Source organism: Orycteropus afer, unplaced genomic scaffold (genome assembly GCF_000298275.1).
Source record: "Orycteropus afer afer isolate SDZICR_OR568_19922 unplaced genomic scaffold, OryAfe1.0 scaffold00165, whole genome shotgun sequence".
Taxonomy (NCBI): Eukaryota; Metazoa; Chordata; class Mammalia; order Tubulidentata; family Orycteropodidae; genus Orycteropus; species Orycteropus afer.
Genome location: NW_006921752.1, coordinates 7,011,151 through 7,023,386, shown reverse-complemented (window position 1 = coordinate 7,023,386; position 12,236 = coordinate 7,011,151). Strand labels below are relative to the sequence as shown.

Below are 12,236 nucleotides of genomic sequence, written 5' to 3'. Positions count from 1 at the left end.
TATTTTCTGTCTTGTTGAACTTTGCTACTAGTGCTGGAGCAAGATGGTATCTCATTGTTGTTTTGATTTGCATCTCTCTTATAGCTAATGATCGTTAGCATTTCTTCATATGTTTGTTGGCTGCTTGACTATCCTCCTTGGTGAAGTGTCTATTCAAAGTCTGTGTTCTTAAGGAACTTATATTCTAGAAACCAGAACACAAATGAATAAATTAATAAGTGAATAAGACAATTTCTGATCATGGTTAATGCTGTGAATATAATAGGATAGGGTGATGTGATAATGCTTAGGGAGGAAGACAGTTACTTACCTCAAAATCTTACAGTTTAGCATTTAATTATCTACTTGTTTTATGTGCTTACTTTTTACTCCCTAGTTAGATTGTAAATTCCTTCACGGCAGAATCATATCCTAAACTTCTGGGTGCCATAAATTACTGTGCATATAATGGGTACTTGATTAATCTTTGAGTGATTCATTTATCTTTTTTAAAACAGAGAGGAGGTAAATTCGCTTATTACATATTGAGCCCCACTTGGTTAAGTCACTGATCTAGGGGTATCCATTATGTACAAAATACTAGGCTAGGTTTTGAAATGTCTGTATTTATGTAAAACTAATGGACCTTTCGTGTCCAAACAATTTTTCCATTTTAAAATTGTTTGCTACAAAGCAAACAGACATTCTGCTGTACTTGGAGAAGAAGTTATTACTATTAGAAAGCTAGCTTATTCCTGCAAATGTAGTTGATTAATTTAGGTGCATTAGTAATGTCCTCCAGTTCTTTAGTGAGAACTTTTTAAAGACCTAAGTGACAAACAGATTTCTGAACGTTTCAGTTGAACCCTTAGCCTTGAAACTGATCATACTTCTTATACGGAAGCAATGACTGGATTCCCACCCCATAATCACCTCACTTAGTAGTTACAGATTAAAGTTTGTGGCAAGGCAGTCAATTTATGATTGAACATATCCTGTTATGTCAGATGTATAAAACTTAATCATTGAATGAACATGGCCTTTTGCTTCATGAAGCAAACCAAAGCTTTATAATATGATGGCATATTTGAGTGTCACTAGAACTTGAATTAGATCATTTTGTTTTGTAAATAAACTTTTTGTTCTTTATCAATTGAAATAGCATCTTGGAAAGAAAATCTCAAAACAGCATTTTTCTTGTCATAAGAAGGATGGATTTTTATTTGTAATAACAAAGAACCCTTGTGCATTAAAATTTGGGGGTATTGATTTAACAGTACTTTTGAAATGATGTCCTTATGGTTACAAAAATATAGACGTATTCACTCTATTAAAATGATGAACAGTTTCAGATGGTAACAATAGCAAAATAAGATGGAGAATTGGAGCTTAGTATCTGTAAATTCTTTTCAACCCTGGTTTTGCCCTTCTGGGGTAGAGCTGTGTATCTTTAAATCTCCAGTGCCTACCACACTACCAAATGATCTATCATCTATCCATAAGTGCTAATGGTGATAGAAGACTACAGTGCCTAAGATTATGACATGATATTAAAAATGATCCATACTGTTAGGAGGAGAAAGAATGTTTCAGAGTATTTTTAAATACAAGCAGCAAACAGTTTGATTTGGAAAGCCAAAATTTGGTTTTCCCCTGTCATCTTGGAATCAAACCTCTATATTGATGTAAGTTCTGATAATCAGATTACGTATAGCTTTTTTGATTAAAAACTCAATTAAGAGACACTCAGCTAAAAAACAAATACCTTTATAATAAAATATTTGAGTATCTTAACAGCATGTTCAGTTTTTTTTTTTTTTTTTTTTAACCAGATAAGTAAATGGCCTTGCATTGTCTTGATTGCTCTTGTCAGTTTTTAAAGTTCAGGGTGAGGGTAGGATCTAAAAAGTTGGAAGGCAGTACTTTTAATTGTAACTACTACCTTCTGTGACTGCTGCTGATCTGAATAGATATTGGGCAGGTATGTAGTCTAGGGAATTCAAAGCCTGAATTGGTGGTTGGACAGATAGCCTTATTCAAGGTCTCTTCTAACCTGGAGAGTAGACAGAGGTTATAACACTCCTCTCAGAATTTTTATATTGTCATCATTGTTTGAATCATCTCATCTTCAGGCTGTAATCATCATAAAGGAAGAAAGCGCATGCTTACCTCATTTACCATTGCATTCCTAGTGTCCAGCACTGAAAAGGTGCATAGTAGATTTTGTTCAGCTGAATTGAACGTGGTTTTCTGTGTCATATTGTCCTTCCCCTTCTTAGAGAGCAGGAAACTTGAAACTGGATAGCTAATTTACCCTTTGCCTTAATTGTTATGGCCAACTTATTTATTTTTATAAGGGAAGAAAGTAGTCAAGTGGTGGGATTAATTAAGATTTTGAATTAAAAACCAAAAACCAAGGGAAAAAAAAGAACAGTTCACTGCCATTGAGTCGATTCCTCTTCATAGTGGCTGCTTTTGGGTTTCCAAGGTGATAAATCTTTATGGAAGTAGATTGCCCAGTCTTTCTTCCAGAGTGGCTGGTGGGTTTGAACCGCCAACCTTCTGGTTAGCAGTCAGAATGCCTTAGGTTCTACACCACCAGACCTCCCAAAATACTGAGTTGGTGGTGTACAATTTCTTGTTGTACAATTTCTGTGGTACTAGAGTAATTGCAACAATGTTTATAACATTAGCCATAAGAGAGTTGAATCTTTACATCTCGCTGTTTTTGTTAATTTCTGCCTGATTGAGAAAATTAAAACTTAATTTTCTTGCAATAATGATTCTTGCATTGCAATCAGAACTTCAACATTAGAGCTTATAAGTAAATCAGCATTTCTCTTATTCTTAAGGGGTTGAGACTCTGGAGTGATACTTTTATAATTACACAATACCCACATAATACTGTACTAAGTTATATTTAATATAGCTGATCATAAATGAAGTTTAATAAACTCTGATTGCTTGACTAATGCATACTCTTATTGCTTTTCTAGAGTTGATTTTAATGAAAATATATGGTCAACATACTTATTGGTGCAATATGCCCTTATGATAATGTCCATTAGCATTAAATTTGCATAATAAAAACTTACTAAAGTGACTTTAATCAGTGCTTTTAATTCAGGAGTGTGACTTTAATGAAAGTTTTTCTTCTTCTTTTTTTTTTTTTTTTAACTCCATAGGAGCTTTATAGTTTGTATGTTGTTGTTGTTTACCATGAGTCAGATCTGACTCATAGCGACCCCTCCTTGGGTTTCCAAGGCAGGATCACTACAGAAGTAGATTGCCCAACCTTCCTTCAGAGGAGTGGCTTGTGGGTTTGAACCGCCAGCCTTCTGGTTAGCAGTCAAGTGCCTTAGGCATTACGCTACCAGAGCTCATAATAGTATATGATTCCATACTATATGATTTAATTTGTACCAGAAGCATATAATTCTCAAAAAAAAAAAAAAGGTGTGGGGAGAGAAAGAAAAGAAGACTCCATCTATTCCTATAAGACAAGTTGGAAATATTGGTAACAGCTTTTTTCTTGTGTCTGTCTGCTATGATTGAACTGTCCACATAGATTCAATTGCAACACAGGTTTGAAGCATTCCGGACATATGGGCATGTTAAGTTAGAGAATTATACTAAAGCAAATAATATTTTTTTTCCTCATCTACATTCATGCTTTGGAGGTAAAATTTTATTTCCAATCTTGAGTTTTAACCCCAAAGGATATAAAGAAATGAAGACAGGAATTGCTTGGAAAACTGTATAATCTGTCTCAAATCATAACGTGGACAAGACAGGTATATTTCTGGATAATAGTAGGGTTAGTTGAGGCACTTTTGATATTTTGCCATTGCTTATTCTGATTTTACATTAGAGGAAACCATGAAGCTTGTCACTGTGCATAAACAGTCTTCCGTAACGTACTGGGAAAATGTAGAGAAAATTCTTGACAGAAAAGAGCCCTAGGGTGAATTGATCTCTCTGTAAATGGCTTCAGTTCTGATATGAATAATCCCCCCTTTTTATTCTTTTTCCTGGGCAGTTAAGATTGATTGGGGTTTGTGTTAGCAGGATATGATGAAGACATAATACAAAAATGTGGATGTTTAGATCACTGAGGGAATTGATGGATGAAAAGTAGAAAAAGAACTATACATATAATAAATCATATGTTTGCCTCAGCTGATCCAGACGGCAGTGATCTTTAACACCATTTGGTTGGTGCTATTTGAAAACAACTTGCTGAGATTTTGAGACTAAGTAATTCTCATTTCCTTAAAATTTATAACGGAGTTCTCCCCACCAGTAAGATCACCATATTTTTCTTAGTATTTTTTTTAGCATGCATAAAAATATAAAGAATTACTCAGCTTCTGTTATAGTAAGTAAGTGTATAGAAGGTAGCAGAAGGGTTAAATTCAGTTCCTAGTACCCACTATTTTAAAATCTAATTCTTCCCTAATTACATCTCTAAATTGGCACTTGAACACATTTATAATATAAATAATAACTACTCTTCATGCTGATGTTATATTATTGTAATATCTTGAAGTATCTTCTGAATCAGGGAACATTACTAAATTGTTAGGTATTACTTTAGCTTTGCTGTACTCTAATTTGTTAAATGTTGTTGTTATGTGCCATCGAGTGGACCCGACTGATGGCGACCCCTCCTTGGGTTTCTGAGGCAATATCACTACGGAAAGTAGAGTTCCCAACTTTCTTTCGTTAAATAGTGATACCTATATATGGTATGAGTTAGTTTTTATTAACAGCTGTATTTCGTTAACTGGAATATACCACTTCTAATGATTCTTCATATTAAAAGTAGAAAACCATACATAAAAAATGTGTTGAGGTTTTGAGAAATAGACATATATTAACAGAATCATTGTTTATTTAGAATACTCAAAAAGGTGTCGTTTAAATAACTATCGCCTGTAACACTGACTTCTTAAACCTAGCATTTATATTTCAATACTGTTAAATGTGATTTTTATTATTGTTCATGTCTTTTTTTAAAAATAAAGGTATCTTAAAAACATGATTATTTATTTCAAAGCTTTGAAAACAACTTGAAAGGGTTTATGATTTTACTGTATCTTTTTTTACTTTTTGATCCTTAAAAATTTTTTTTTGTAAAGAATGCATGTGTTTAAATTCAAACTTGCTAATTCTCCTATTTATATTTGATAAAATAAAAAATTACAATAATTCAATTATTTTCTTGTTTGAGCTATCAATAATTTTTCTTGTCTGACAGGTGTTTCTTTTTTTGTTTCCTTTTGGTTTTAATAGAACATTCAAATAAAAACTTTGGCAGATGATGTGGTAAGGTGGTCTTAGCAGCATGTTATTACATTGCCTATGCATGTTGCCTTTTTATTAAAGTATGTGGACATTAAAGCATTGATATATGTAAGATATAAGATATCTGGATATTTACAAACTACAATAAAATGAAAGAATTGTCATTAGCATCAATTCTCTGTTTCTGAATATTAAGATAAACAATTATGAGATTCCAACTAAATTTTGATATTATCCTGTTATATATGCTAAACAATTAAAAAAAATCTGTGCCTAAATCTACCTCTGGAAAAGATAGACATGTCCTTTATTGATAGTCAAATAAATTGACTGTGAATATGTTAAACATAATGTTGGAGGAAATTAATTGCAAATAGATAGGGGATTAAGTTCCCATCCTATCAAATGTGTGCTATTAAATTTAAAAACCTTAAATATTTACAAGCTAAGGCTATTGCAGTAAAAATTTTTTCAAAGTTATAGGCTTAAAATTTAAATGTGCCATTTTATTGCTAGAAAAATTTAAATGTTATTTTAAGCAGTGTCAATTTTTAATTTGTGAAGTTACCTATGCACAAATAATGTTAAAATATTGGTAGTGCTTAAGGAAGTGCCTTAACTTCGTTTTCTTTTTAAGATATAGAGCTGAAGGCAAAAGCCAATTTTCTAGATAGAAATGAAGGACACAATGAAATATCAAATATATGTAAATAATCCTACTCAGAAAAATGACTAGTACTTTCTCAAGTAAACATTAAATGATAGGAAGGGAAAGGGAAATAGCTATGTTGATTTTGTGGTTGATTGCATATTTAAATGCTTTTATGTCCACCATATCTTTCAGTGAAATTTGATTGTTGGATGTATATTCAGTTTATTTGGGATTACTTAATTTTTTCTCTTGAATTGTTCACAGATATTCTAAACCACTTTAATTTTTCTCAGAAAGGTAAAGCAATGTTTGAAAAAAATAGTTCAAGATGATTTGAAGTATTGAATCTTAATGTGAACACTAGATTAGAAACTGGGGACTCAAGACTTTCGATGTCACTTTTTCTTTGAATTGAGATAATTGGTCTAGATGATTTTTCAGATTTCCTCCCAGGTCTAAATCATTATAGTTTATATCATCTCTTTGTAAACAACCATGTATTCAAATCGTTTTTGTAATCCTAAATAAGCTGCTTAAACCTATTTATATTTCTTTGAATTTTAAAAAATGCTGTCTTCGAATCAGTAAACTCCAAAGTATACTCTTTTAATGAGGGTCAATGTAATTTTTCATAAGCTGTGGTAATAATTTCTGTGTTGCTTTTTATAATGTTGAAGTAATTGATGAGATTTCTGGTACCATGGCAGTGAAGATGCACTGCTCTTATATCTAACACATCTGCTTGTTTAACATGAGCTGAAGGTATGCATGTGCTTCTTAACAGATACCAGAATAAAACTGAGTTGCATTCAGTTTTATGTACATTACTAATTTTTTATGTCTATTATTTTGTGGTTTAAAACACAATGCCTTGTTTATATGCAAACAAAGTTATTTCTTTATATGAAACAGCACACTAATCATTAGAGATTGTACATGGAATCAATGGCTCCAAGTCAATATCCATAAAATAGCTAGTTCTTCATAATAATATTTATAGGAATAAGATATTTCTATTTCCAGTTAATGGAAAAGGTGATCTTTTAATTTTTGTTTTTCTTCCTTGTTGGTCTCTCGTCACAGAAGAAAAACTTGGGGGGAAAGAAAAATAGTAGTAGGTGGTAGTAGTAGTAGTAGTTGTAGTAGTAGTAGTAGTAGTAGTAGTAGTAGTAGTAGTTGTTGTTATTTGCCGTCGAGTCGGCCCAACTCATAGCGACCCCTCCTTGGGTTTCCGAGGCAGTATCATTACGGAAGTAGGATTGCCCAACCTTCCTTCCGAGGAGTGGCTGGTGGGTTTGAACCGCCAGCCTTCTGGTTAGCAGTCAAGTGCCTTAGGCACTAGTAGTAGTAATAAACAGCCGAGCATGCTAAGTATAATTATTTTATTTAAACCTCACAGTAACCCTATGATGTAGGTAGCACCATTATCCCCTGTTTTAAAGATGAGATTGCAGGTGTAGAGAGATAAGTAACATGCAGAAGGTTACTCTCCTAGTTGTTGTTGTTGTTGTTATGAAATGGCAAAAAACCAAACCAAACAAAAAACAGTTGCTGCGGAGGCCAACTCTTAGACCCTATAGGACAGAGTACAACTGCCTTATAGGGTTTCCAAGTCTGTAATATTTTCTGAAATGCAGACTGCCACATCTCACTCGCACACACAGAGCAGCTGGTGGGTTCAAACTGCTAACTGTTCAGTTAGAAGCCAAATGCTTAACTACTGTGCCATCAGGAATCCTTGTAAATGGCAAAGCCTACTTTCCAATCCAGGTACTCTGGCTTCAGAGTCCATGCTCTTAACTACTATACTCTGCTGCTACACTGATAAATTGTTATGTGCCGTTGAGTAGGACTCGATTTATAGTGACCCCTCCTTGGGTTTCCAAGGCGGTATCATTACGGAAGTAGATTGCCCAACTTTTTTTTCCAGGAGTGGCTGGTGGGTTTGAACTGCCAGCCTTCTGGTTCGCAGTCAAGTGCCTTAGGCACTACACTACCAGAGCTCCTACACTGATAAATTATTCCTAGATATTTATCATAGTTTTTGCCCCTTTGAAGAAGAGAAACATTACCATAATTTCCCCTTAGATTTGAATATCAAAAGCTTTTCATTTTCTTTCTCTGTTTCTCATAGTTCTAAAGTTGCCACCAAAGGCACATTTCCCCTTAATCAACCACAGGATTTTGATCCAACACTTTTCCACCTATGTATTTTGCCCAATATGAATGACAAGGGACTACGTTTTACTTTTGAGGGATACTTCTTCCCCCTACACACACCCACACACACAATTCCAAGGCTGAAGAACTATTTCAAGGTTTCAAAATAGTATAATCTCTAACTGGAGCCTGCTGCTTGAAATAACATTTTGTCAAAAGACAATAATGATATATATTATACTAAGTGCCATTTTGATGTTTCAATTCTTCATGTTTGTGGTTCATAATATCTTTTTGGGGGGCTTTTTATTTATTTATATTTTTCTGTTTGCAGCGTGACCGAATTACAAGTTTTAGAAAATCTACTGTCAAAAAAGAAAAACCTCTTATTCAACATCCTATTGATTCTCAAGTTGCGATGAGTGAATTTCCAGCTGCTCAGCCATTATATGATGAACGATCTTTGAATTTGTCAGAAAAGGAAGTACTGGATCTCTTTGAAAAAATGATGGTAAGTTAGACCCCTAATTTTTTTTGTAATTTAAAAATGTGTATGCCCTGAATAGCAGTAGGTTTTAAATAGGTATATTTGTATTTATATCACTTAAAGTGTTTATATTACTTAAGGCAAGACCAGAAACTTGTTGATACAGCAGAACTATTTTCCAAAGTATCTGTTTTTAGAGATAAGGCATCCTTACCTGTCTTTTACTTTTACTGTGTGCTCCTAGAATCAAGATCTGTCTTATTTATCTTTGTTATCTAGCATTTATTAGTCTCTAGCACATTAAATCAGTATTTCAATTAACTAATTTATATATCTGTTTCTACATAGAAAAGTAGACCTAATTCACTTTACTGAATGCAGCACAAGGTATCTTATTGTGTGTATGAAACAGTTAAGAGGGTATGTATAAGAAATAGTAGAATGGACAGAAAAATGAATTCATGTAAGTTTGTTCTGTTGGCAACAGTCATACAACTTAACATTTTTAAGTAGGTTTTATGTATTTTATAGCTTGTGGTTTGGGTTATTTCTTACATTATATAATAAATAGAATATTTTGAATATTCTGTAGTTTGTGTTAGAAGAGGGCTGACATGAAGCATTGGGCTATATGGCATTGGCAAACTTGACCAGACAAGAACTGGAGAACCTGATTCATGATTCATTCATGTAAAATCTATCCCACTTATTACTATGAAAAATTTTGTGGGTGTTTATTTATCTTTATAGACATATAAAGTTTATAGAGTCCACAGTGGCTTCAGTGATCCCTTCACTCATACCAAAATAAAAGGTTAAAAATTAAAAATTTTCTAGGGAAAGTTGACACCAATCCTATTCAATCTCTTTAAAAGTGTAGAAGAAAGGATTCAAAATGGAGTCTCATCAGTGATCACCACGCTATTTCCCTGTAGCATCTTACTGCTTGAAAAACTAGGTACGGCAGTTTGAATTAGGGATTCTGGTCCTCTGAAGAGCTCACTGAGTCAGAGTGCACCAAACTCAGAAGAGCAGAATTAGAAAGGAGAAAGGGACAGGGAAAAAATAATAAGATAAGAAGATCTATCCCGCGGAGTGCCGACAGGCAGCCGAGAAAGGTCATCAGAGACTTCCCTAGGGAGCACTAACTAGCAGGTGAGAACACCCATCTGAGACCTCCCTGGGTTAAGGAAGAAGACAAACCACACCAGCATACCAGCGACCACATCAGCATACCAGTGACCACACCAACATACCAGTGATCACCCCAAGGATCTACCTTCAGCACCTGATTTTGTCGGTAACTTGGGTCAGCTAGGTGCAAACAGGCATGTCTAGCACACTGAAACCCGAGCAGAGAGTCCATTGGTGCTTCAGGAGGGTGGGCCTGGGGAGGTGCCCATGCATTGGCAACCGAGTAGGCTTAGGTCAGCTTAGTGACACTGAGAGGCCTGCGCTTGACTTTATCAGTAATATTGGGACCACAGATTACTAGCAGGCACTCTCCTGACTCCAGTGCCACTGAAACTGAGCAGATTTTTGGCGCTGTGGGTGGGTGGACCCATGAGGAGCTTTTGAGGTGGATTGTGGTCTGGACCAGTTGGGTCGGCGCAGTGGGTGGCCGGTCCCAGAGAGAGAAACCCCCATGGCAGATAGCAGATCCGGGAAGTTGTCTTGGGTCAGCTTTTTGGTGCCGAGGGGCCTTGGGAGTAGGGTTTTTGTGTGTGTCTGAGCCTGGTGGAAAGTGGTGACCCCCTAACAACCGAAGTCTTTGGTGAAATTAAGCTGCCAACCTGTGAATAACAGTATAACGTCATCAGTAGCAGCCTGCTCAAAGCCTTAGAAACCGTCCCTAGCAATAGTGAGCTTTCCTTCTTCTGCTCCCACCTTCTCCACAAATAACTGCACTCATCTAATAGAAGAAACCACATTGAGCCACCATAAAACCTCCCGGTTCAAACTCTAAACCCTCTTTACGACAAACAGAAATGCATATCCACATTCCACACAGTGATTCCACCATCACAAAGAAAACTGCAGAGCAACCCAGCATACCTGAATTAATAAACTAATAAAAACACACCAGCTTCATCTTTTCAAGATAATAAACCATAAAACCAAGACAAAACAAATCAGTACATAACTACCAGTTAAAGACAACCTCGAAATGTCTAGGAAACAGCAGGCAACCTCTAATCAAACAAAAAACATGACAAGGCATTAGAAGGAAAAGCACAAACAAAGGTCTCATTATACATGGAGGAAGAGGAGGCAATAGAATTATCTGAGAAGGAATTAGAAGATATGTTTATAGAACTTTACAATAGCCTAAGGAATCCCCAAACAGAAACTAGGAGAACACAGAGAATTCCCTGGAAGAACGCAGGAAAATCATTCAGGAACAAAATAATAAGATTAATGCACATTCAGAACTCATACAAAAACAGCAGTTCGAAATCCACAAGATGAATACAAAAATTACAGAATTATACAACACAGCAGAAGTACAAAAGAGTAGGTTAGAACTGGCTGAAGAATGCATTTCCCAAGTAGAAGAAAAATCCCTGGACACCAGCCTGTATGAAGAATACTCAGAACAAAGATTTAAGAGAAATTAAGAAAACCTAAGAATTACATGGGATGACATGAGAAGAAACCACATAAAACTCACTGAAATTCCAGAACAAGAAGAGGTAAAAAAAAAACACTACTGAATTATTTCTATGAAGCCAGTGTAACCCTGATACCTAAACTAGGCAAGGATAGCACACGGAAAAAGTAAAATTACAGACCTGTATCCTTTATGAACATAAGTAAAAAATTTTCAAAGAAATTCTAGCCAACACACAATGTTCTTCTCTAGTTGTTTCATGTAGACTACTAAAACAGTCTCCAAACTGGTCTTTTTCCTATCCTCCTGGTCTTGCCTATTCTAATCCAGTATTGCTCTATTAATGATTCTTAAGATTAACTTTCCAAAGCCTCAAGATGGCCCTTATGGTTCCAGAAAGTTGTTTTATATGCCCCTGGTTCATTCACAGGAGCTCTGATGGCACAATGGTTAAAACATTTGGCTACTAACCAAAAGGTCAGTTGTTGAAACCCACCAGCCCCTCTGCAGGAGAAAGAGGAGGTAATCTGTTTCCATAAAGAATTATGGCCCTGGAAACCCTATGGGCAATTGTACTCTGTTCTATAGTGTTGCTATGTGTTGGAATCGACTTGATGGTAGTGGGCTTAATCCATTCTCTCAGCTATGCTCCTAGATGACTATTTCACACCATCAAGACCTTAATCATCTTTGTTCTCAGGTGACAACATGCTATTTAATTTACATGCTATTCTAATTTACTTATTAGAAAAAACACTTCAATGACTCCCATCACCGTATCTTCCTACCTTTTAGTGTCTGTACTTGTATCCTCTGTCTTGCTTCCTGTTAACATATATGAGCTTTTCATGTTCCTATCCTTCCACTTGGGAGCTCTGGTAGCATAGTGACTAAGACACTTGCCTGCTAACCAGACGGCTGGTGGTTCAAACCCACCAGCCAATCCTTGGAAGGAAGGTTGGGCAATCCTACTTCCGTAGTGATACTGCCTCGGAAACCCAAGGAGGGGTCGCTATGAGTCGGGGCTGACTCGACGGCAC

General features: G+C 35.5%; 1 protein-coding gene across 1 annotated transcript in view; it reads left to right on the top strand.

Annotated features, from left to right (window-relative positions):
- The window catches only part of DIAPH2 (diaphanous related formin 2), a 1,278,863-nt gene that overhangs the window by 73,298 nt on the left and 1,193,329 nt on the right, over positions 1–12,236 (top strand). Inside the window, exons 2-3 of the mRNA XM_007946556.1 lie at positions 5,275–5,307; positions 8,433–8,609. Of these exons, the coding sequence (XP_007944747.1) occupies positions 5,275–5,307; positions 8,433–8,609 (210 nt within the window). The remainder of the gene's footprint in view (positions 1–5,274; positions 5,308–8,432; positions 8,610–12,236) is intronic.